The sequence below is a fragment of the Scyliorhinus torazame genome, chromosome 2, assembly GCF_047496885.1.
Source record: "Scyliorhinus torazame isolate Kashiwa2021f chromosome 2, sScyTor2.1, whole genome shotgun sequence".
In the NCBI taxonomy this organism is placed as follows: Eukaryota; Metazoa; Chordata; class Chondrichthyes; order Carcharhiniformes; family Scyliorhinidae; genus Scyliorhinus; species Scyliorhinus torazame.
Window position 1 is genome coordinate 174,000,950 of NC_092708.1, and position 26,155 is coordinate 174,027,104.

At 41.2% G+C, this 26,155-nt stretch overlaps 1 protein-coding gene across 5 annotated transcripts in view; it reads right to left on the reverse strand.

Annotated features, from left to right (window-relative positions):
• Positions 1-16,910, reverse strand: part of LOC140393862 (calcium-responsive transcription factor-like) — a 79,800-nt gene extending 62,890 nt beyond the window's left edge. The window contains exons 1-5 of one of the 5 annotated variants that reach the window (XM_072480400.1): positions 16,829-16,894; positions 10,834-10,911; positions 9,701-9,825; positions 8,521-8,751; positions 4,653-4,773 (exon numbers count right to left, since the gene is read on the reverse strand). In XM_072480400.1, coding sequence (XP_072336501.1) covers positions 4,653-4,773; positions 8,521-8,751; positions 9,701-9,811 — 463 coding nt within the window. In that variant the 5' untranslated portion in view covers positions 9,812-9,825; positions 10,834-10,911; positions 16,829-16,894. Of the gene's footprint in view, positions 1-4,652; positions 4,774-8,520; positions 8,752-9,700; positions 9,826-10,833; positions 10,912-11,929; positions 12,295-12,817; positions 13,159-16,828 lie in introns of those variants that run through there. The other 4 variants (XM_072480426.1, XM_072480410.1, XM_072480420.1 and 1 more) reach the window with 4 other exon arrangements.
• Between the last annotated feature and the right edge of the window lie 9,245 nt (positions 16,911-26,155).

Sequence of the window (26,155 nt, forward strand, 5' to 3'; positions counted from 1 at the left end):
TTCCAGGAGTTCGGACAGAAGCTCAATGTGCTCTTCCTTGGTGTCTGTCTGCAGTAGTAGGTCGTCTACGTACTGAACCAGACATTCGGGGCGAGAGAATTTGGTTAAACCATTTGCCAGCTGTCGGTGGAAAATGGAGGGGGAGTTGTGGAAGCCTTGTGGTAGGCATGTCCACGTGTACTGCTGTGCTTTAAAGGTGAAGTCAAATTTGTACTGGCACGCCTTTGCCAATGGAATGGACCAGAATCCATTACTGACATCCAAAACCGTAAAGAATCGGGAATTGAGTCCCTGCTTGAGCATGGTCTCGGGACTTGTGGCTACTGTGGGGGCTGCTACGGTGATTTTGTTGAGTTCCCGGTAATCGATGGTCAGTCGCCATGATCCATCAGGCTTTCTCACTGGCCAAATCCGGGCATTAGTAGTGGAGGCTACTGATCTAAGTACGCCCTGCTCTAATAAGCTTTCTATTACCTTTGAGATTTCTCCCTCTGCCTCTTGGGGAAATCCATACTGTTTTTAGGGTCTAGGGTCAGGCCCTGTTATTTGTACAGAGCCAGTCATCCGTCCACAGTCGTGCTTGTGGGTTGCGAATGCTGCCCTGTTGTTTTGCAGAACTGCCCTAACCTGCTTGTCCGTACTAAGCGTGGTCGGGTTGAACCAAAATTCGCCTACTGCGCTAATTTTGTTCACATATTCTCCTATGTTGAGCGTTGCGGGGGCTCTTGCGGATTTTGCCATCTTCCAGACACACTGGTTGACTGGATCGAATGAAAGATTATGGGAATTCACGAAATCAATTCCCAGAATGTGTTCTGCTGTGTGGGGTAGGTCAACTAAAACTACGGGGTGCTTGGTGGTGATGTTACCGATTTGAATGGGTACAGGGGCTGTGATGTGTCCCTGCTGTGAGTGGCCTGTAAAGCCGCTGAGGGTGATAGTGGCTGTAGTGGGCCACGTGTCTTTTTGGAACATGGTGGAGGAATTTATTGTGGTGTGGGACCCTCCTGTGTCCCAGAGAAATTCGATGAGCTGTCCCCGAATTTTCGCTGCAACTACCGGTCGTCCGGACCTATCCCAAAGGGTGTCGCAGACCCAACTGGGGGAGCCCGTACACCGTCAGTCCGTTCCGGTCAAGTCCGTCTGATCTGAACGGGCGCCAACTTACTCAGAGTGCCCGTCTGCTGGGCTCTCTGTGGCTTTTTTGGGGCATTGCACTCTCTTGCGAAGTGTCCACAGTTGTAACACTTCTGTGACTTGGGTGGGGGGCTGTTCTTTCCCTCATTCACCCATGCGGGGTTCTGGTGTGTTGTCTTTACTGCCTGCATATCTGCGCCGGCCTGCTTTTCCTCGGTATTCTTAACTGCGGGTTTACTTTGAACAGATTGCTCCCAAGCGCGGGACAATCTTTTCAGTACCCACTTCTCGTTATGGGCCTCCTCTGAGGGATCATAACTCACGCAGGCTTTCTGTCCTGTTTCTGTGGCATGGGAGATAAGGGTGCGGGTCCATTCCGCCATGTTGTCTGGGGACAAATGGGCACGGTCTAAATCTCCAAAGACTGCTGCAAAGTGAATCCACAGGCGTCCTGCAAACGCTGTGGGGTGCTCGGATTTCTTTTGCCTACATTTGTTGAGGCCATCTACGGGGTCACCCCGGTTATACCCGATCGCATCCAGGATCCGTGGTATGCATTTCTGCAAGGGTGCCTCCTCCTACATTCTGTGGGTCGGGAAGGGCTGCTGCTACTGAAGGGCCTCAATTTAAAACTGTGAGCTTTACATGCTCTCGCTCATCCAGGCCGTACATGGTCGCCTGATGCTTGACTGTGGCAAAGAAATGGTGGGGGTCTGAGGTGGGGAGGAACGGTATGATCTTATTGCACGTGTCCCGTAATTGGGTCACTGTTAAGGGGGTGGAATATAGAAATTCCTCATCGTCCGATGTGGCTGTGCGGTAGGTGGTTACTGGGTTCATTGGAGCTTGAACTATCTGCTCTGTGGCGGGTTGGGGCGCTTTCCTCTTTTGTGGCTTTCCCTGCGCACATGTTCCCTGAACATATCTCTGCGCTGTTTCGTTCAATTCTTCCCAATCAGGGCCGTCTTCCTGATCTAATTTTTCTCCAAAGGTTTCCTGGAAACCTTTCTGAACTGAAAGCAGCGATTGCAGCTCTGCAATCTGCTTCCGGCACTTTGCGTGATCTAGCGTGCTTTGTCTTTGTTCTGTGGTGGCAGCATGGAGTGCTCTTAATGCTGCCTTTAGATCGCTACACTGTCTCTGCAATGCCTCTACCTGCTTTTCTGTTTCTTCACGTACCAGGACTGCACGTTGCGTGTCCTGATAGGCCTTTTCATATTGAGACTGGAAGCTGCTTAAGTGCGCCAGACAAGACTGGTGTGCCCTTTTGGCATCCTCCACCTCGCCATCTTTTGCCGCCAACTTCCTTCTCAATTCTAAATTCTCCTTTTCTACCTCGCTTACATCGACCTTACTCATTCGATGTATGCCCGCAACTTCTTTCCGGAGCGTCCTAACGACCTCCTCTGTGCCTCGCAATTGTGCCAAGCAGGACACGATTGCCATCGGCTTGCGAGCTTTCCCGAAGCTCTTTTTGTGGATCTCGCTCAGGGTCTCCCACCATGTATGTCCTATACCCCCGGGACCCGATTCCTCGTTGTCACAGAATTCATTCCAAAGGGGCCATCCTTTCCCTTTGAGATATTTCCTGATCTCTTCCTCCCAGGTGGGACATTGTCCCACTCTACTGCTGCTGGTCGCTGCGACCGCAAATTCCTCGGGGTTCATTAGGCGCTGCATTGCCATCTTTCCTATCCGAATGCTGCTCTTCAAATTTGGGACAGAAGGTATTAAGGCGGTGCTGTAAATACGGGTACGGCTTTCGCTACTTTCCGAAATACAAACTTCCGACAGTTTTGTCGCAACAAAAAATCTATCAGTTTTACCTTATCGCCCTGTTAGTTACGCATGCATAGACACACTTCCGAATTTATGAGTATTGATCAGAACTGCTTGAACACTTGTGGTTTTCTGTTTCCAATTGGATCTCTAATTCAAATTCTTGGGTTCTCCCGGAGTGGTTTTCCACTTCTAGATTGGGTCCCGTCAGGATGTCGCCAAATAATGTTGCTAACTCTGCCTTTGTTTAATTGCTCTGTTTTATCACCTTTGCTCTTGAGTCGCCAGGTATCTTTATGATACCGCCACGTGGTTCAAGTCCGAGTAATGATCAATAATTCAATACACCGATTAGTAAGATTTAAATCAAAGCACATTTATTATACACAGTAATCACTACTCATGCACAAATTCTACGTTTAAGCTACTTCTACAACTAACAGGCCTATACTTAACTTGGAACTGGCCCACCAGGTCAGGGAAACAAATGGCCTTTCATTCGGGTTCTGAGCCTGCGGGATTCGAAGTTGGTACAGATTGATAGCTAGGAGCGCCTATCTTGTAGCGAGCGTTGAAGTAAGACTTACAGGTTCGATCGGCTGCTGAAGAGTGACGAGAGCTGGAAGAGCTGGAAGCGAGCCGAAGAAGAAGGGAGCGACTTGAACTTGGGGCTCAATTCTTATAGTCCCTAGGGGCTTCCCGCCTTTCGGGGTGAACCCTGTACCTGGTCCCAAGTGATTGGACTTTGTCCCAATCGCTTGGTTCGATTTTCTCCAATGCTGGAGCGGTTCCCTGATCGATGGGCGGTCTTGAGGTGGTCGTTCACCTCCTTTTGTGTCGGCTTCTGCTGGCGCCGAAGAGTCTGGTTTTGCTTTGTGTGTCTAAATGTTGCTTATTGTACCCGGGGATTGCTCATTAGTATGCAGATGGCTGGTGTTTTGTTAGGCTGATGGTTGCTGGTATCGATCTTGTCTGGCCTTTCCAGAGGTAAATACACAGCCAACCTGCAGCTGCTGGTTTTTGTCTTGTTGGCTGACTTTCCCATCAGCCTTTGCCGTTCGCCATTTTGAATCGGGAGTTGGCCATTGTAAGTCGCTACAAATCCCAGTATTTGATTGCTATGTTTTGGTAGTCATTTGTATTTTTATTGACAGAATTGTGATCTAAAACGAGCAGAGACAAATGAATCTTGTTGAAAATACTAAGAATAACTATTCTGACAATTTTTTCATTTAACATATAGTTTCATATAAGTCTCAAAATATTTTATAGATTGTAACAAAATATAACAACTCTTTCTGTGCTTCAAAGAGAATGTGTCATCTAACAAATCTTGCCTGATAGCCATTCACCAGCATGATAAAGTTTAGATCAAACATTAGTCGTAGCAAAGGAAATTCTAGTTGGACAATACATTGGATAACAATGCAAATATATATTTTACTTAAAATAAGAATTATTAAGATTAGAAAGTACACAATTTTACTGTGTGAACAACCAATTGCTTATGAAACAAAGTGTGCTGCATAACAGCTACTTTCTTTTCTCTTTTCCCCATCCACAAATCTTGTTACTTTCACCCATAGCCCCAACCAGTGCACAATTCACTACCTGAAGGATGGAAAAAGAACACCTAGGTCACAGTAGTTCATTATCTTTTGCTAAACAACTGGCACACTCAATCACACAAAGTGAATTGCCAAATTATGGAGATTACATATGGTAATCATCCTTACCATGCGAGTCTGTGACATCGAGAATCTGTCCCTGTGGAATCAGCACCTGTGCAACACCAGGTGGGTTGGAAGGAATCACGTGAAGCACCTGGCCATTCTCTGACTGGCTGGTAACAATCATCTGGAAATAACCATCAACATGGGATGGATCGTGTTAGATTTGCAATTTCCATTCAGTAGATAAAAAAGCATCAGAGAGGGCTGCCTCATTCCCATTATATTGAATGAAATTTGCCCCACTTTCACGGTACCACAACCTAAGTCCAAGAAAGGATTTTCATTATTTGCCTGGAGGTTTCAGTACTGGGGCCAAAGGAACCTGGACAAGCACTGACATATAATAAACAGTAAAACTGTTGGTCAAAAAGAGCTCCATGCTGCACTAAGTTAGAAAAGAACAAGGAATAGACTGGCAGGTGGTGGGGGGAAACAATACTGTAACAATGACTGTCATTTTTATCTTCATTTGTTCAACCTACAAATTCTTTATAATGGCGGTTTGTATTATTTAATTAAAAACATTTTTTTAGAGTACCCAATTTGTTTTTCCAATTAAGGGGCAATTTAGCATGGTCAATCCACCTAACCTGCACATCTTTTTGGGTTGTGGGGGTGAGACCTACGCAGACAGGGGGAGAATGTGAAAACTCAACACGGACCGTGACCAGGGGCGGGATCGAATCCGGCACCATGAGGCAGCAGTGCTGCCCACTGCGCCACCGTGCTGCCCACTGTATTATTTAAAATAATAATGCTGCTACCAAGTAGTTGCTTTGTAAATGACACAAAGGTAAATCCCTGCATGTTAATCAAAAAGCGCCCATTGATAAGGCAGAATGAGCAATTACTTTTTCTGAACAAGTAACACAAAGAGTGGAGAGACTCCAGATATCATTGACCTGGGCTGTGTTGGTCAAAAACATTAGATTTACTGTGATTTTCTAATACTAGTACTCTAATATATTGTTTATTAACTGTTCCTTAGTGGTGGGAATTTTAATGAAGTGACGAAACAACTGCATGGATTGACTAAAATTCTTTCATCCTGTCCTGGAGGTTACTAACCTGTAAACATGAAGAAACTTAACTTTGATGGAAAAAACAGGAGATCTATTCAAAAAGGAAGAATGCAGCTTAAAAGGGGAAAATTGCAAGAGAGTAAGTACTATGATGACTACAACCTCAGAACCACTTGGAAGTCAAGTCAAAGCACGAGGATCCTGAATTAATATATTAGCAGTAGCTAGGAGCATCGTAATGGTGGAAAAGTGATTGGTACTATTTCTGCAGCAAGATAACCAGGTAGTGCCAAAGATGGCACTTATAACAATTCTCTTGACACCAACAGACACTTACTCATGACCATCATTAGGTGGCAGCTCTCTCCCTTCCTTTGCTATCTAGCCAGATATGTGAAGTAAATTATAATTTATCAGTATATCTTTGGGATGAAGTGCATATTTTCTGCTTGCATTCAATTTCTGTCCGATCTGAGTGCTTTACCAAGATGGATCCCAAGATCAATGGAGATTAATTAATTGCTTTTAAGACCAAGATTCCAAAAATAATTCAATAAATTACTCTAATACAAAAGCAAAATACAGCTTTAAATCTGAAAAAAGAATGGAAAATGCTGGAATTACTCAATAGGTCAGGCAGCATTTGTAGACAGAGAAACGATTAGCGTTTCAAGTTGTTGACCATTCATCAGGTCTGGAAAAAATTAAAGAATTAACAGGTTTTCATACAGAGACTAGAAAGGGGGGCAGGAAGAACAAAAGGGAAAAGATTGGGTCAAGGGCAGGAGAGAAAGGACATAGGGGTGATCACACAAGGCAAAAGAAGATGGTGATAGGGAACAGTCCCTGCTGCCTGACCTGCTGAGTACTTTTGGTTTCCTTTCAATTGCATTGAGCCTGTCCCTTCAGACAGGAACATAGAATTTACAGTGCAGGAGGCCATTCAGCCCATCGAGTCTGCACCGGCCCTTTGATAGAGCACCCGACCAAGCCCACACCTCCACCCTATCCCCGTAACCCAATAACCCCACCCAACATTTTTGGACACTCAGGGCAATTTAGCATGGCCAATCCACCTAACCTGCACATCTTTGGACTTTGGGAGGAAACCGGAGCACCCGGAGGAAACCCACGCAGGCACGGGGAGAACGTGCAGATTCTGCACAGACAGTGACCCAAGCCAGGAATCGAACCTGGACCCTGGAGCTGTGAAGCAACTGTGCTATTGTGCCGCCCACATGCATTATATATATATTTTTTTTCTTCCCTTGCTCTGGGAGAACCTACAGTCATGCTCGGACAGTTGGATAGGTATCCTTATGTGCCTTATTGGAAAGTAACAGTGGTAGCTAATGCAGAGTTTGATTTAGACTTACATGATCAAGACATGTCTGCAAAGGCATAATTCAAGGCAGTATCAACTGAATGGTTGCAAACTATTTTTCAGTCAAAATCGAAAACTTAAATACTAGAACTCAAAAGTTTTGGTGAAAGTTATTCTTTATACCTTAAAAATACTGGAAAGGAGAATTTAAAATCTTCACACTAAAAATAAAAATGTTAATATGTAACAAATACATGTCTAAAAACACCAAATTCTTAAAGTTCTACCTCAAATTGATCACATAATACAGTAGAAATTCCCTTGGCCTGTCAATGCATCAGTTTTGTTAAATGGATGATGCCTCAAGTGCTTTTCCCCTATGGGTTATAATTCCTTTATTTTTAGGTTGAATAAATTACAAATATTTCTAAAGATTTTCACAAGATTTACAAGTGTGTAACAGTGCACATACATTGCAATCAAGCAGCAGCCTGGCCAAATGCCGAACTGACACCATTGCTGAAAGCATATGGTTCATACCGTAGACTGCGTAACAGTTGACACCTGTAGAAGGAACTTTAGTTGGCGGATTAGTTGCCTTAATACTCTGTACTCATTTTAACCGGCTGCTTGACTATATTTCATGGAAATAGGCATTTGGCAAAGCATGATGGATCTTTTGCCTTATTTTTTAGTCAAGAAGTTCTGAATGAAAGTCAGAAGGTCATACAATGTAAATAAGCATACAGCTGCACACTGTTTTGCTGAGAGCAGACAATTATTATTTTTCTTAGACGACGAACTCAAGGCCTGCTCGTTTGTTCTGGATTTTAGCTTATCTAAAGAATGCAATTTGTCCGGGATATTGCTTACTGTAACATATAAATTGCTTGCCTTACCTCTGTAGAGAGGGGACATTTGGAATGACTTTGGTCTATCTAATTCCCCCATGAACTTTGTGTTAAATAAAGGATCTTTCGCGAAAACTCGAAGTGCTGACTATTTTTTTCTTCAACAACACCTAAACTCATTAGGCCATTAATTTATCAGGGCATTAAAATGTACAGTCTATATAATAGTATTCTCCATGTCATTTTTTGAAAATCGATGATCAAGCAATTGGGATAAGTAGTTCTGTGAGATGTGACTTGTCACCTAACCTATATCTAGCACCTGGTGCAAGTCTCTTATTGAAGAGAATGGAAGTCTGAATCAAAGGTCCAACCCGCTTGCACTAGCTCAAATAGGGCTTGCTAGACCCCTCTGAAAGGGAGGTCAAACCTAAACCACTTTGTTAAATTCTGGGTTATTCAACACCAGTGTTAAATGCATTCACATTTGGATTTTATTTTTTGCAGATATTTTGCAGATAATAAAGCTGTTACATTTTGGGGTTATTATATCAACATATGGAAGTGCTGCCAATTTTGTGGAGTCCAGTAATTAGCATCACTAGATTTTTGCATGCGTCAATGAGAAACATAAACATTTGTATAATTTTTCTCTCAGTTCATTTGTTACTAACCATACGTGTATTTGCATCCCCCAGTGATTGAAGTTCATACTGGATCGGTTGCCCATTCTGATCCATCAACTGGAATGGCTCAGTGGATAGAGTCTGTGCTTGTTGGGACACTTGTACCGTAGGATTCTGAGAAGTAGCACAGTCATCTGTAATGTGTACTGTGATGGGAATGACAGTGATGGGATCATTACTTCCAAATGCAGATTCTCCATCATCGATCCAGGCTAATTGCTTTGAAAGTTAAACAAACAGAAAAGCTGAATTTAGCAACCTTTGCATTTGAGCAGCAGCATGCAGAGATAGCTCAACATCACCAGGATGGCAAGCTGAAAGGGGTTAACTGAAGACACATTTGAGTTTTAATTTAGCTTTATCTGAGGCATGGTGGCACAGTACCCAGGTGCTGAGACTGAGACCTCTTAATTATGGGGTAGGGTAGCCACTAATTGAAGATGAGCAAATCCTCAGATAGATTGACAGAAAATTAAAGGGCAGGTCATTCTCACAAACTTTGAAGTGGTTACGTGTAGAACAGCATTGGAAGGGCGGCATGTTGGCACAGTGGTATTACTGCTGCCTCACAGTGCTAGGGACCCCGGGTTCGATTCCAGCCTTGGGTGATTGTGTGTGGAGTTTGCACATTCTCCTCGTGTCTGCATGGGTTTCCTCCGGTTTACTCCCACAGTCCAAAGATGAGCAGGTTAGGTGGGTTGACCATGATCAATGCCAGGGGTTACGGGGATAGGACGGGGGAGTTGACCAATGTACAGTGTTCTTTCGGAGGGTTGATGTAGACTTGATGGGCCGAATGGCCTCCTTCTGCACTGTGGGGATTCTATGAAAGGAATTCAATGAAATATCTGTTATCTGCAACTGAGCATTTATTCCATCTTCTTGGAGTTTCAACATTCGCTCACATACTGCTTGTGAAGAAAGATCGGTCCCAGAAACATTAATCTGTCTGCTCCCTCCACACATGCTGACAGACTTAACCGAACCTTTGTCCTAGATTAATCATAGATTATCATTGAATTTACAGTGCAGAAGGAGGCCATTCGGCCCTTTTGAGTCGGCACCGGCTCTTGGAAAGAGCTCCCTACCCAAACTCAACACCTCCACCTTGAATATTTCCATCATTTTCTGTTTTGATCAAACGTTTTTTTGATAACTGTGATCTTACCTGGAAAACCTGACGTTCTGCCTCAGAGTCCTCAGTTATGTCAGCATCTGGTCCCAATAATGTAGTGTTTCTCTCAATACCAATCTCATCCTCACTGACATCTTCTGCCATCTCAGAAGTAACCACTGAAATAATAGAATGAAAATGATACTTAATGGTTGAATAAAGAAATCAAAAGACTCAGAGCCAAGTGGAAATACCTGAGGATACAGAGAAACAAACAGTTGTACTGGAATTCATGCAAAAGTCAGAGATGAATAATACCAAAATGCATAAGATACAAGAATTTAAAAGAAAGGCAGATTGAAGAAGGTAAACAGTGATTCAATGTATTTTTAGCTTTATACACAGAAGAGGCATAGGAGAGAAGGCATATTTTCTAATGGAAAATATGTGTAATATCAGGGGAATGGATTTCATTGTACTATTCAGCATGGAACTGAGCCCAAAGACGAAGAATAACCTAGCTTTGACTTTCAGGCTTATGGGAAGCTAGTGGATCTCAATCAGGACAATACAGTTGGCCTGAGCTTCCCCAAGACTGAACAGAGAAACAATCAGAGCTTCCCTTTGGTCAGTCAGTCAGAAGTGCATCATAAAGAGCTGGATGAAGATTGGTTTGGGTTTAGCTGCAATGCTCCCCATGATGGAATAGTTTGCTGACATTCACCATCAAGGCTCACATATATATGAATGATTACATGGGCAAGGTACTTTGGGGGCTGTTGGTTTCCTTAAAATCACAAGTTAAAAGGTCAGACATAGAGACAGTGATTTTATTTTCTGTTTAATTCATAAAGCATGGACCAGAGTTGAAATATTATAAACCTGGCTGATAGCAGGAGGTTATATTCAGCATACAGTATAGCCGCAAGATAAAATATAGCATTCAAAATAATTTAGTCTGAATAAATTTGAAATGGATTCATCTTTTTGGCAAGTGAAACAAAGTTTGCACGACCTTTCTTCAAGAGATTACACAAGAGTCCGAGATAGAATGGAATATACATGATGTGTGAAAGGTACGATTGTGGTCATTAGAAAAAGGTTCTTTGTTCATACTTTTGTATGTCATAAATGGACACTCCTTCAGGTGTGTCTATGTGTCCTGTACCAATGTACATTTTACTTACACTAAAATCCATTCACTATTCGTTAGCCAATCCACTTAATTGCGCTTGCAACATCCTGAATCTTCTTTGTATGGTTACCTACATTATAAAACATTAAATTGTAACAAATACTCTTCCCCTTATTATTTATAATTTAAGCACAGGGTTCTAAACAATTGCTATTCAACAAACATTCATCAATTCCCCCCCCCCCTATCTAATGTTCAATTCAGTTAGCACATTCACTCAGTGAAGGACTGTATCTTGAGAATGTCCGACTGTATGTATATTCACTGTAAGCCTATTCATGTGTGTTTGGATTACATTTGTCTCATTACTAAACAAATTCTGCAGTACTCCAGTCAAGTACCAGAGAAAAGGCAATTTTATACTGCTTGGGTTTAACTTTATATGTGGCATCTACAAGTGTTGTGTCAACCTGCCTGTAAAAGATGCTCAGACAGACCTTGGAATATTATTTTGAAGTTTCGATGGTGCAAATGTCTCATATCCTGCAACATTTAAGTATCCCACCAGTCACATTTTCGTAGCTTCTATGATTCTATAAAGCATTTGGACAGATACATGGATAGGAAAAGTTTAGAGGGATATGGGCCAAATGCAGGCAAATGGGGTTAGCTTAGATGGGCTTTTTGGTTGGCATGGACCAGTCTGGGGCAAAGGGCCTGTCTCCATGCCATAGATTCTATCAACTGCCTGGTGTTTGGAGCATACATATGCAAGCACATTGCACAGAGCTTTCTGCTATGCAACATATTATAGCGGTATTATAACTATATTGCAAATTATCTTCTCAAAATCTAGAAAATTGATAAATCATAACCTACTTCTTCTGTTACTGTATGTGCATATATTCTTTCAATGAAAATCAATAGTGTCCTGTAAAAGGTTCATTTTCATGACTAATGAAGCATGACTCGAGTAGAGTGTGATACAAAGGTTTAACTGCCTGTAGCTTGGAAGAATTTAACCTCGTCGAGATAACTGACCAGGAAGATAACTTTATTTCAGTTTCAAACTAATTCTTATTATCTGACTTCTATTGTGACTGCATTTTCAAATAACAGTATAAAAATTAACTTACGGGAAAACTTACACTAATAAGCACAGGGGTTAGATAGGATTAGAGTAGATCGGTGCGTGATGGCGGGCACAGGCACAATGGGCAGAAGGGGCCTCTTTCCATGCTGTAAAATCTCAAATATGACTATGACACAGCCTAAATAAATGAATCAAACAAACAAGCCTTCCAACTGGTATACTAGCAACAAAAAGCACTGTATTCTCTTCCTACAACCACCACACATGTTTCATCACATCATTCCCTGCTCACTTGTACTTAGTCACTTCATCTTCAGCAACCGAATGCCAACTGATGAAGCAACCTACATTTTATCAAAATCCATTCACAACAGTTCTTTTTAACTTTGCACTAAAAAGTTATCTATATAAATTGAATACAGTATGTAACGTTGCTGAACATTTGTATTTACTCATGATGTGTTTTTCCATAAATTCTAAATTCAACATTATATACTGCATTTTTACTCCAGTAATAGCAACAAAATGTTTTGCCTGAAATGTATTAACTTTTTTTAAATTGCTAAGTTACACTTAAAGCATCATTCTAGCTGTTAATTTTCCTCTCTTGATTATTATAATGGCAACTCTCCTAACTAGAGGTTGGTAGACTCAAAAAGCAGCACTTTCTCACTATGGCACCTCTTGACAGCTCCATTTCTAAATTCAATGTCCAACATGAACTTAAGCCACAAACACAAACAAGTTCAATTCCTGGTTTGTGCTGAATTAGTTGATATAGATAGGCTGGGCGCTGGGCACAGTAACTCGGAGTAAAGGAGGGGAGGGATATGTTCACACTTTTATCTCAAGATTATTCTGGACGGTTCATATGTGGTTTCCAGATTAAAATAGTGAACCTTAACTTGTGCCTTCAGTGGCTGAATAACTTGCCAATACTCACTGTCCATACATACTTAAGAAGAATGGCACATGGAAAGAGTTCCAGAAGGCAACTGGTATCTCTGATGAAAGTCAATAACCGGAAGCATCTCAACTTCTTTTTTCTCTCTACAGCTGCTGCTTGACCCAAGTGTTTTTTTATTACCCCTAATGAAGTATCTATTAAAATGAATGAGGGTGTTTATAAAAAGAGAAACAAACTGAAACAAAGTGGCAAACAAAGGTATTGTCACTATTAAACTACCATATGATGCTTTCCAATGGATAGCATTGCCAACAACTGGCCAACTTTTTTTAAGATCATATGAAATTGTAAAACTACTTATGGAAATCCATGTTCTTAAAATACTTTATTTCCTTCCCCACCTTAATGCCAGATTGTCATGTAGAACATTTAATCTTACCCTTCCAAAAAAATGATATGTGAAGTATAGCCCAAATACACAGTTTAATTACTCATGGGCAAAAGTTCTCCATGCGGGCGGTCTGCAGAACTAGAATTAACTCTAATTAAGCTGAGGAAATAAGTTTACAACCAGAAGCAAAATCGGGAAGGGGATGCTACATTCGGACTTGAAACAGAAGTGGCAAGGAAAAGAGATATCATTCTTTCAAAGGTCAAAAAAAAACGCGCACCAACTGTAGATAGGAGCCCAGTAATTTGTTTTGTGGAGAGTGAATCTTTGTGTTTTTTCCTTCAAGCTCTTTGATTACAATGTACCATTATGGCCAAGGTGGCAGCCAACATGATCCTAGGCAATAGTGAATATTGCTCTGAAATTGGCCACTGGGAAGTAGGCAAGAACAGTTCTGGTCACTTTCAATCTAATTTTCCCTCAAGAGCATTCCCAACAGCTTAAAGACCAGCGCTGGAAACACGTCGTGTGGACAATATGAAGCATAGATCAGTTTTGCTGATTTCAGACTATGCATGATATTACCACCTTATCACCCATACTAACCAGTGCATTAGATTAGCATTGGTCCTCTGATCGCACTTGCCAGGGTGCATGTGGAACAAGGATAGACATGATAAAATTCACTACCATACCTCTCAAGCAAACACATAAGAGACAATGATGGGAGACCAAAATATTTTTATAATTAAATATACTCCAACTGTAATATAAAAATACATTATTCTTTTGGATTTGCAACCAGATATTTTTCAGTCTGATTAGAATTTATGGTGATATGATAGTCATTTCTAACACTGCATCTCATTCGCAAAGGTATTTTAAAATATTCCCATGAATAACAATCCCCTGAAGAATTTTTGTTTTAAAATGGAGCTGTGTTAAATAAACACAAATGTTGTTTCACCCTACACAAATAAAAGCCCAAGGTTTATGGGTACTTCTTAATTCAGTTCCCTGAAACTACTGGGTCTCAACCAGTTCTCGCACTTCTCATGGCACTCTGCTTAAAACAAAAAAGATCACAAAAAAGACCATAACAAACAAGAACTATGTTCATGATAGCTCACTGTACTGATTTGTTATTAAAAAGTAACTTTTATTTCATTTTTAATAGTTTGTAAACTGGCACATATTTCATCAAACTGTTGTACATTTTCACTGTGGTGTGAGACTGCATTGGCGTGAAATTTATTGGCATATATTTTAAAAATTTGTTTAGGTAGTGGGACAAACATTGGTTAAAATACCAACAAGCGGAGATAAAACAGAATTCTTGAGAAGTTGGTTCACAACTTCAAAGATCTGAAACTCAGCCACCTCTGCGGGAAGTTAACTCCCTGCTCTCATGGGATTTATCACCAAGTCATGTACAAGCAGACTGCTGGCTTCTCAGCTGGAATAACATTAACAATGAAGAAAAGGTGGTGCCTGTAAAATGTTTGATACAGTAATATGTGCTCATTATTTAGCACCCATTCTTAAAGTTGATCCTCATTTCAAAGCTTCTTTCATTATTAGAATTGGCATTTCATGCAGATATCAGAATTTCAGATCCACAATGCCATTTTGAGAGCAAAGGCATTTGACACAAGTGCTTAATTTTAAAGTCATGTGGGAGCATGGAATTTGAGTTTGCTCGAAAAAGATATTATTGAAGTTTTTCATTTTGCACTATCAGGATAGCTACGCAAGATAAACCAACAGCAAAGGGAACAACAATTTATAGTACACAAGGGAGTGCTTATTGGTTAGCAAGTGTGGCTCACTTACAGATGCTAGATGTCATACATTAAAACACAGGGCCCTGACCTTTGCAACCAGGAGTGCACCCACACATTATGTATTTTCCAACTAAGCAAACGTTTAGGGGACTGCCACTCCCTGGTTCATTCCCAAAGGCTATGCCTTGACCAATTAGTGTCAACCTGCCTGGTTTGAATCTGAAACAATGGCAGTTAACTGTTCTCTGCACCATGCGCCATGTCAATGTCTTTACCAGAGTCCACTTGCCAACCAAGCAGCCTTCTCTTCTTATGCAGTACAAGTTGTTTCCTTTACTGCCGTTTTATATTTCATAGCTGCCTGTTGAGCGCAAGATGGAAAGCTTTGATGGAATGGTTCATTTTACTTATTTCTGATTAGCACTTTGACAACCATACGCCAATAAACCTAGAAATAGGTCAGTCTCAACACACACTGCCACAAAGTGTTTGGACACAAGCAAAATACATGTCTGGCACAAATATATAATTCTTCACAAGTTGAGTTTCTGATCACAACCATGATGATGTGTGGGGATAGTGAAAACTAGGTATTTCTCTAAAGGGTAAATCAAGAGACAGTCTCCCTGTATTAGTTGCATCCAGCTCATAGCTGAATTTGCAAGTGCTACCTTTAAAAAACTTAATTCAAGATTATTAACTATAGTAATTAACAATGTTAACTGCATTCAGGTGTAATATAGACCAACATAAAACAACTTGCACTTGGTTTTCAAATATGTAAAAGCTAACTGGACCCCTTATGCAAACAAACTTGCTGCCCAAAAGTTCTTGTGCAATGTCACTTACTTCCTGCAACTTTAGCTTTACAGAAAAACCATGAACTATTCTCACGTTTATTTATAAACGCACAACAGAATAAATAAATGCAAAAATGCTAATTTACTTGACCTACACCTGACATTACTGTAATTAAATATTCAGTAACTGATAAGTAAAACATTTGTTCAGATAAAGCCCTCCCAGCATATGCTCAGATGCATTTTATAGATCTCTCCCCAGTGCTCATATTAGTAAAAATATTGTAAGGATTTTTGTTAATCCTTGTCACATTAAGTTCATTCAATGGAATTATTTAGGTGGGTCAAAATGATTCAAGTATTTCAATACAAACTTCCTTTGGGGAGAAGGTGGACGATGAGTTTGGGCAGCCTAACTGGTTTTATGCGGAAATAATACAAATTAAACTGTTGTCACAAAATTTAAATTTACCAGTGCGTTTGGATTTGCATTTTACTATTCTGAACATTTTTCGTAAAAGCTTCACTGACGAGGACGAGAAAAATAGAAATTAGTCATCCTGCAAGTTTCAGGATTAAAGCTTTTCTACAGTCACCGACTATTGACATTCTTTAAAATAAACCATGGCCTAAGCTTTTGCAAACATCCAACCAAACAGCAACAGTCACCATCCCACAGTACCCAGAGGCTCAATAGTGAAAATCCACACCGCCTGCTGGGGAGGGGGACACATTTTGGACGAATGCTTATTTGAATATTAATGTATTACAATCAATGTTAAAAATGTTGCTTTTTTAACATGTAGCAGTATTACTGCCTGCTCCGTCACTCGACCAGGTGGGTCCCCCGCCCATTTGACAGCCTGCAGCAGATTCTCGCCATTTTGTCGCGCTACAGCTTTCACTAAACGAACGCTTAGTGAGGGCTCGTCTGAGGTCCGCGCCTCCTCTCCCTTTCCCCCATCCTCCCGGACGCAGCGGGTCCCAGAGGCTGAAAGTCAGCGAGAGCGCGGGACAGAGGCCGGCCGGACAGACAGACAGCGAGGAAAACACCGGAACGAGTCTACTCAACCTCGTCTTCATTCCAACACATCCGCCATGGAGAGCCGGCCTGCCGACACCGCGCATGCGCCGCCCGCCCAGCCCCGGCGCCGGCACCGCCGCATGCGCGGTCCTCAGGCCGACCTGCAGCGCCCGCTCAAACCCTGGGTCGCCCCCACCGGCCGCCGGGCAGGGTCGAGTCATTAATGGCTACTCGGTGAGTTTATTTTCCACCGATCGAGTGATAAAACACGGATGGGTTAATTAATCTTGAGGAAACAAGGACAGCTGGCGGTGCCAACTTGGTTGCTTTGCTGTGAAGAACGGTAGAACGACATTTTTCCTGAGGGTTGTTTGCAGCGCCATATTGAGCCACTTGCCATATTCTTGTGCCATGGCCAATAGCAATGATGCACAACAGAACATCTAGTTCTTAACTAGTTAAAGTCATTTATTCTAAAACAAATGCGTGGTAAAGATAACTATAAGAAATGTATTACAAACTACTAACTCAAATAAATTATCCTAGAACTACTGCAAGTATGATGTGGAGATGCCGGCGTTGACTGGGGTGAGCACAGTAAGAAGTCTTAACACCAGGTTAAAGTCCAACAAGTTTGTTTCAAACACTAGCTTTTGGAACACTGCTCCTTCCTCAGGTGGTTCATTCACTTAAGGAAGGAGCAGTACTCCTAAAGCTAGTGTTGGAAACAAACCTGTTGGACTTTAACCTGGTGTTGTAAGACTTCTTACTGTACTGCAAGTATGACTATCCACCAACATAGCTACCTCCCAACTCCTCGAGGTACAGATACAGAGTCACATGGTAGATTTACACTGCTACCTGCTGGTCGGAAGTCATGTACATCATTCTCTACATGATTAGGTGGATTGGCCATGATAAATTGCCCTTAGTGTCCAGAAATTTCCCTTAGTGTTGGGTGGGGTTACTGGGTTATGGGGATAGGGTGGCGGTGTTGACCTTGGGTAGGGTGCTCTTTCCAAGAGCCGGTGCAGACTCGATGGGCCGAATGGCCTCCTTCTGCACTGTAAATTCTATGATAATCTATGATTGCTTTTGCATATCATCACAACCCTTGGTGTCTAAACTGGGCAAATACTCAGCATAGCCGTTCCCCTGAAAAATTACCAATTTCTGCTGCTAAATTGTGACTTGAAAGCTTACCAGTTTGCTCAGAACAGCAATTTTCGATGTCCCCGATATCATTTTCAGGTGCATTTAGGGAGGATATTTTGTTCTGTGTGGTTAACTGGCCGAATCCTGTACCTCCAAGCATTGGTGTAGATGTGTTGAAAACACCGAAAACTTAAGACATTGTAGCCACCAGAAAATATATAAATTCCTTCAAGAGAGCCTGGGCTGGATTCATAGCTGCGTCTCCGGGGAGATACAACAAATATGCTGCAAATTGAATTTTGAGCCCATAAAATCAGTAACATCAGCATTGCAGCTGGATCTGACTTAAATAGTCGAGGGAAAAACATATAAAAAATGCAACAGAACCAAGCAGGTCTCGGTTATCTAGTACGCACCAGTGTGGGAATAATAATGTTTTGCCCATATTGAAAATAAACTGCTCCAGAAACACTCCCCTTTCAATACTGTCACACCGCTGACTGATGTTAAGAATCAAAACTACAATATTTTTCCATTTCTTGCTTTATTATTGATTAATGGTGATGAAGTTGATAACGTAATTGACAGAATTGTTGAGTTGAGTAATGTAAGGGAGCCAACTTGACAGGCATATCGTCTCCAATAGCGAGTGTTTGCCATGTTGACTGAGCTTGACAATGTGAGGAAATGGAACAATTTAATAAATTAAAAATTAAAACACAATTCTTACTGGGGACAGATTCTGAATGCTACGGGCTAATTACCATTGGATTGACATTAATAAACAATTATAATCACGTGGCCCTTGTGGAACCCAATCTGGGCCTCAGAGAGCAGGCCCATGCTGTGTAATTGCTGTTTGATCGCACTTTTATTTAATTACTATTAAAAAATCAGAAGAGATATGTTGCCTAATAATTTCAACAGCTACGTCAATGCATTTTGAGACATAATCTGGACAACAGATGGGTTCAAGACCAAATGATAATGAAAAGGACAATCATACAGCATTGATTAACGATATAAATGAGCACAATACCTCCAACAACAACTTAGATGGAACAAAGGATTAAATATTGACGAAGAGTTATCCAAACTCAAAACATCAGCTCTGTTCTCTCCACAGATGCTGTCAGACCTGCTGAGATTTTACAGCATTTTCTGCTTTTGTTACATTACCTTTTAATGTAGAAAGAAAATTTCAAGGTACTTCACAGATCAGATGATTGCTGAAATAAAGAAGGAATTTTTGGAGGGTGACCAAAAGCTTAGTCAAAGACGTTAATTTTATGAAGGTGGAAAAGCATGGAACTTTAATAGCTGAAGGACAACTGTTAATTGGGTGAAAGGAGGGGTGAGACCATGAAGGGATTTAAACACAAATGATAAGAATTTTCAATTGGAAAAGAATACCAATGTAGGCTACCCAGTACCGGGTTCAGTAGCCTTTTAGTGGAATGAGTTCCTGATTTCCACTACCCTTTCTGAAAAAACACTTCCTCATTTCACTCCTGAATGGCCTATCTCCAATTTTAAGACTGGCTCCTTGTTCGGAATTTTCCTACGATGGGAAAGAGCTTTTTTATCTACCTATGTTTATATGTAGAAATCTCAGATAATCACACAATCTTTAAACTCATAGGAATGCAGGCCAGATCTATGCAACAAGTTCTCATAATTTTAATCTTTTAAGTCCTGATATTGGTTCGAGGGATCTACACTGAGGTAGTAAAAACCTCGGGCGGGATTTTCCGGTCCGCATTTTCTTGCACCCTCGCTGGCAGCAGGATTCTGCGTTCCCGCCACCTGCCATTATTACCATGCCGCCAGGAAACCCATAGGCTGCCGGTCAACGAGAAATCCTGCCGTCTGAAAATCCAGCCCTTTATCTCCAGAACTAGCCATACTCTTTGCCAAACTACAATACCAGCATCTAATCAACAGTGCTGAATGAAAATTGCCCAGGTATGTCTAGTTCACAAAATTTGTCCACAGGACAACTCCAAGCCAGCCAATTACCACCCCATTAACCTCCTCTTGATCATCAAAGTGATGTAAGGTCTCGTCAACAGTGCTATCAAACAGCACCTACACAGCAAGGGCCTGCTCTCTGAGGCCCAGATTGGTTTCCACAAGGGCCACGTGAATGCTGACCTCATTACAGCCGTGGTACAAATATGGACAAAAGAGCTGAATTCCAGAGGTGAGATGGCAGAGACTGTCCTTGGATAAAGGCAGCAGTTGTTCAAATTTGGCATCATGGACCTTGTCAAAATTTAAATCAATGGAAATCGGTGAAAATTCTCCACTGGTTAATGTGACTGGTTTTAACAAATCTGTGGTTACTAAAGATCAATCGCAGGACATCACAGCAGGAATTTCTCAGGTCGTGTTTTAAACCTGACCATTTCCAGCTTCTTTATCAATGACCTTCCTTCCAACATAAGGTCAGAAGTGGGGATGTTCATTGATGATTGTACAATGTTCAGTATCTTCCGCTACTCCTCAGATGCAGTCTGTGTCCATATGCAGCAGAACCTGGACAATATTCAGACTTGGGCTGGTAAGTGGCAATTGACATTCGGCAGGCAATGACCATAACCAACATGAGAGTATCTACCATCTCCCCATGACATTCAATTGCATTACCATTGCTGAACTTCACCATAATCATCATCATGGGGGTTACTATTGACCAGAAACTAAACTGGACCATCCATATAAATACTGGTTAGAAGAGTAGGTCAGAGGCTGGGAAGTCTGAGGAGAGTAACTCAGCTGACTCCCAAAAGCCTGTCCACCAGCTGCAAGGTAGATGCCAGGAGTGTGATGGAATACTCTCATTGGCCTGGATGAGCAGGAGTACCAACAACACTTGAGAAGCTCTACACCATCCAGGGCAAAATTGCCTGTTTGATCGGCACCCCATTCACCAATATAAACGCTCAATCCTTCCAGCTGGGCTGGTCATGAGACTTTAATAAAGGATATGGGGGATCACCCTTCAGTCAAGCTTCAGTCAAAGTCCATATGTCAATGCAATCAGGGCGTAGTAAGTTGTTTGTCCTTCATGGTGTATACTGATGATTAAACTTGTATGTCAGAGGTATGATTAAGAAGTTTGCAGGTGACACATAAATTGTCAATGTGGTTGCAAATGAAGACGAAAGCTGTAGACTGTAGGAAGCTGCCAATGGACCAGTCCAGTGGGTGGAACAGTGGTAAATGGGGTGAAATCCAGTTAAGTATTTGAGGAAGGTGAACAGGGCAAGGGAATACACAATAAATGGTAAGATACTGAGAAGTGTTGAGGAACAGAGGGACTTTGGAGTGCATATCTACAGATCCCTGAAGGTGGCTGGACAGGTAGATCAGGTGCTTAAGAAAGTATATGGGATACTTGCCTTTATTAGCTGAGGCATTGAACATAAGCACAGGGAGGTTATGTTGAAATCGTAGAAACAGTATTATGCCATAGCAGGAGCACTGCTTGCAGTTCTGGTCACTATTATAATAAAGATGTGACTAATAGAGAGGGTACAGAGGAGATTTACGAGAATGTTTCCTGGATAGGGAAATTTTAGGTATCAGGGATGATTTGATAGGTTCAGTTTTCTTTGGAACAGAGGAAGCTGAAGGCAGATCGAATTGGACGTGTATAAAATTCTGAATAGGATGGATCTGAAGGCCTTGGTTGAGGGATCCATGACCAGGGAGCATTGATTTAGGATAAGAGATATGGGGTTTGAAGGGAATCAACAGGATTTTTTTCCAAGTAGGTGGTGGGGAGCTGGCATTCACTGCCTGGCATTCAGTGGCATTCACTGGATGGTTAAGGCAGAAACCCTCATAACATTTAAAGCATAGTTTGATATGCACTTGAAGCTATAAGGCTACAAATCATGAGCGGGAAAGTGGGATTAGGCTGGTTGGCTACTTGTAGACTGGTGTGAACATGATTTGCCAAAGGGCCTCCTTCTGTGCTGTAAATGTCTATGATTCATCCACAGTAAGGTCATGGATACAAGAGTATTGTTCAAGAGAGAACAATCAAATGGGAGGGTCGGGGGAAGGGTGGGGAGGTAATTGAGAGTTGGCCTGCTGGCAGAACCCAAAAGGATAGTGATGGGGAGGAAGCAAGCAAAAGAGAATGAAGTTAGCAAGATTAGCTCTCAGCAAGTGTACTGGTCAATTAAAAAGGATAGGCCAGTTTGGCTGCAACTCATAAAGAATTAGTGATGGGTGCTTTGATGTGTCCTTTACAGAATGCCAAGGGAGGGATTGAAGCCTGCAATGGCAGGAGCATAGGAAGGCATGGAAATAATGATGAGTTGGTTTACAGATTAGCAAGACCAAACACCCAAGAGGGCAGAAATCTAGAATTGAAAGTAAGTGAAAAAAGACAAAAATCAATGGTAGTTTCAATGCAAGCAAGTCTGCAAGAGATTAATTATCGAAATAAAGAAAGTAGATAAAAATGTTTAGTTCCACAGGTGAACAGTAACAGATGGACAAGTAAAACAAGACAATTGCAGAAGTGTTCTTTCACAACCTGAAACCGTTACTGGACTACTTCAAAATCAGACTTGTAATAATATGTAATATTTAAGTGTTATGTGGTTAACTGTGTCACTGAGGACTGGAGGTTTTTCAGTTATTGTGCCACTGGCATAATTGAACAGTGATTAATGGAAGACCTCTTGAATTAGTATGAGAAGACAAAAGTGGTGAGGGCGAGTAGGCACCATACTATAAGTAATTCTGCAATCTAGCACTGCCCATTGGGAGCAACAAATAATTAAATCATCCTGACCATGGGCACATTATGTGATAGTTATTAAAGTTGGCACTGAGAAATTGATAATAGATTAAGAGGAAGGCAAAGAAAGTTGCTGTTAGATGATGTGACGGAATGGACAAACTCATTCCAGAAAACACAAGGCACCCAGCCTTCAATCAGAGGAGCATGATGAATAAAGGGATACATTGAGAAACTGAGGGGTGCTGCTTTGGTTATGTGTGTATGTTTAAACCTGTTTCTATCAAGTGTCAGCTCAGTAACCTCTTCAAACCAATTCCCCAATGATGGTGTCAGCACAGGTATTAGACAAAAATAAATGACGAAGAACGGGGAAAAAAGTTAGTTGCAGTCTGATCCCCGAAATAGGCACTTATGGTTGATGATCCTTTAAATATTTTTTTTTCAACTAACATGTAATTTTCCTGCACAATACATGCTTCACCTAAATACACATACGTGCCATGGACTCATCAAATGCAGAATTAGTACAATTTGTGAACAGGGAAATGGAACTGCTGAATTTCAGAGGGTTTAGACAAAAGAAGTTCCCAGACTAATTTATCTTACTAAGATCAAATTGCCTATAGTGTATAACATAACATTCAATTTTCAGCATTTAACATGTGGCCTTTATTCAATATATGTTTTTCACACTCTGCACACAGCAAGGTGATGAATGTCAGAATACAGTACCATTCTGGGGGTTACTACATCGATGATCAAATCTGCCTTCTCTCAATATCCACAGTTTTAACTTTTTGACAGGAGTCATTGTATATCATAACCAGCAGATTAGGCTGAGTTTGTTACTCACCCTGGACCATGAATGGAAGTCAGGTACCTCTCCATAAGAAAAGGATCAATAATTATATTGAGGTGATCTTAGGGGAGCAAGAGGGAATTACATTGAATCTTCATTCTTAACATCCCAAGGCTCAGAGACAAATAAAGCAGCATGAGGCTACTGGTGAAAGGAGGTGGACTTCAAAGAGCCGCTGACTATTTAATTTATGAAAATTGGCTGGGTTAATAAGCTACTGGAAAGGAAGGCAAAGAAAGATTGCTATAAAGAAGCATTAATGGAGTTCGGATCAATTTATTCCAACACAAATCTTCAATTTAACCCAATCTAATCCCCTTACCCAGTTTGTGGGAAACATGCTGTCATCACCAAGATGTTGCCTTTGTTTAGGGTAGTGCAACAGTCAGATACAATGACCTGTAGCTACACAACACTGGCCAAGAACTGGTGAAAGTTTTTGAGGAAAAAAATTAATGTTAGAGAACACTTCGCTTGTTGCAGACACTTGCAGGGCTCAAACTCGCTGCTTGTTTTACAAGGATATGGACAAGTTATAAATTCATTTCGATGAAAATAATAGTTTGGTACTGAATCTGAGCAAAGTTTAAAGAGCATTTTCAGAGTGAAACAATTGAACAAAAAAGGAAAAAATCTCAAAAGAGAAATCTGAAATTATACAGGCAAAGGGAACAGGAGAATAAGCAAAAGAGAAAAATAACAAATTGAGTAGAAAAGAGCGACTGGAAATCTAAGGCGTGAGGAAAAGCTATACATTTAAGGAAGAATAGAACTACAGTCCCTGACATATCTGTACTATTACCTAAACACATCCCTATAGTCCTGCCAAACAATAAATGGCAATGGCAGGATAGAACTGTGGACGCACATTGACTATTAATTGAGTTGAAACTCGAAAAATCTATTTTCCTTGGGGTTCAAACAGTCAACATTAAAGCTTTGACATTCTATAGAAGATGGACATCAGTTTTTTAATACTGTTCATGCTTGATAATTTGTTTTCATTACACAATTACAGATGGTAAATTGAGAATTTATAAAGTTGGCTTTGTAAGTATGGAGTTACAGGCAGGATTTTGTTTTATTCATTCTGGTTGTAGTCTTCACTTTCCTGGATTGGGATGCAGACACGACGAGTGCCCAATTCATATTTTCTGATATTTTCCAAGGTTAGTCCTCTCCTCCCAAAACGGCCCACAGGCCTTATTCCACGTCCAGTATACCAAGAGGAATCAATATCCGCATCTGCAAAACAAGGCACGAGTATTTATACTATCAGCACCTTGCAACATTTTATTGGCTCACATAATGCAAGAAAACAAAATCTATTTACATCAGAACTTCTTTCATTTGCTTCATAATAATCTCACCTCTTACATTGAGGGCAGTAACCCTTACCAGGTATGGATCTAAGGGGCTTGGAGACCTTTCATACCTTGTTCTTGTGTATTTTCTCCAGTTTCCATCCTTCAATTACAGGTGTAGAACCTGATAATGAATGGCAGAAAACTGTTCATTTAAAAGTGGAGGAAGGATTTTAAAAAAAAATTAATATTAAGCGAATGTTGCACAGAGTTAGCTCCTGATCTCAACACATAGTAGGTGGGTGCCTGAGACATTGGCCAGATATCGCCGCACAAAAGGGAGGAGAGGTAGGAGAGTAAACAAAGAGTATCTGGACTATTTTGTACACCTCCAGATGTCTGGTTTCAGTGACTATCGGAGACCTGGCAACAGATACCGACCCACCTGTCCTTTCAAGTACAGAGAGGAGCATACCGCATACAGATAAAAATTGAAATTGTAGAATCATAGAATTAGTACAGAAGGAGACCATCCGTCCTTGGAAAGAGCATCCTACCCAAACCCATGCCTCCACCCTATCCCCGTAACCCGACCTAACGCTTTGGACACTAAGGAGCAATTTAGCATGAGCAATCCACCTGACCTGCACATCTTTGGACTGTGGGAGGAAACCGGAGCACCCGGAGGAAGCCCACCTAGACACGGGTAGAAACTGCAAACTCCACATAGTCACCCAAGGCAGCAATTGAACCTGGGACCCGAGAGCTGTGAGGCAGCAGTGCTAACCACTGTGCCACCGTGTCACCCAGAGAAAAAGGCATAAATAGGATCATTTTTTTTCCTTTAAGATGGGGAATGGTTATATTTAGGAAAAGGAAAATGGAGCTTCAGCGAAGTGCCTAATCCAGCACTAATTTGGAAATAAGAATTCAAGAATTTTAAGGTATAAGAAAAAGCTGTTGAGCTCATCAAGCCCATTACCTTTTCAATGGATCTCAATTCTAGTTACTCAGCTTTTTATTAATTACCTCAATCCTTCCTCTCGAGAAAATAACAACTCTTGAAACTTTTTTTAATATCTGTGTTTGATGGCCTTTCTCGAATTTATGCCTAAACTCTATTATGCTCTGTGATGCTTCAGCTAAGATCTCTCTTACTCCCAACATCCTACTTTTAAACATCATTTTCCTTCAACACAGAAAACCATTTACTTTGATGAACCTTGACAATTCTCTTTGCAAAGTTGAATACTTCAGTTAGTTCAAAGGGAGTAGAAATTGACCTGCACCTATTT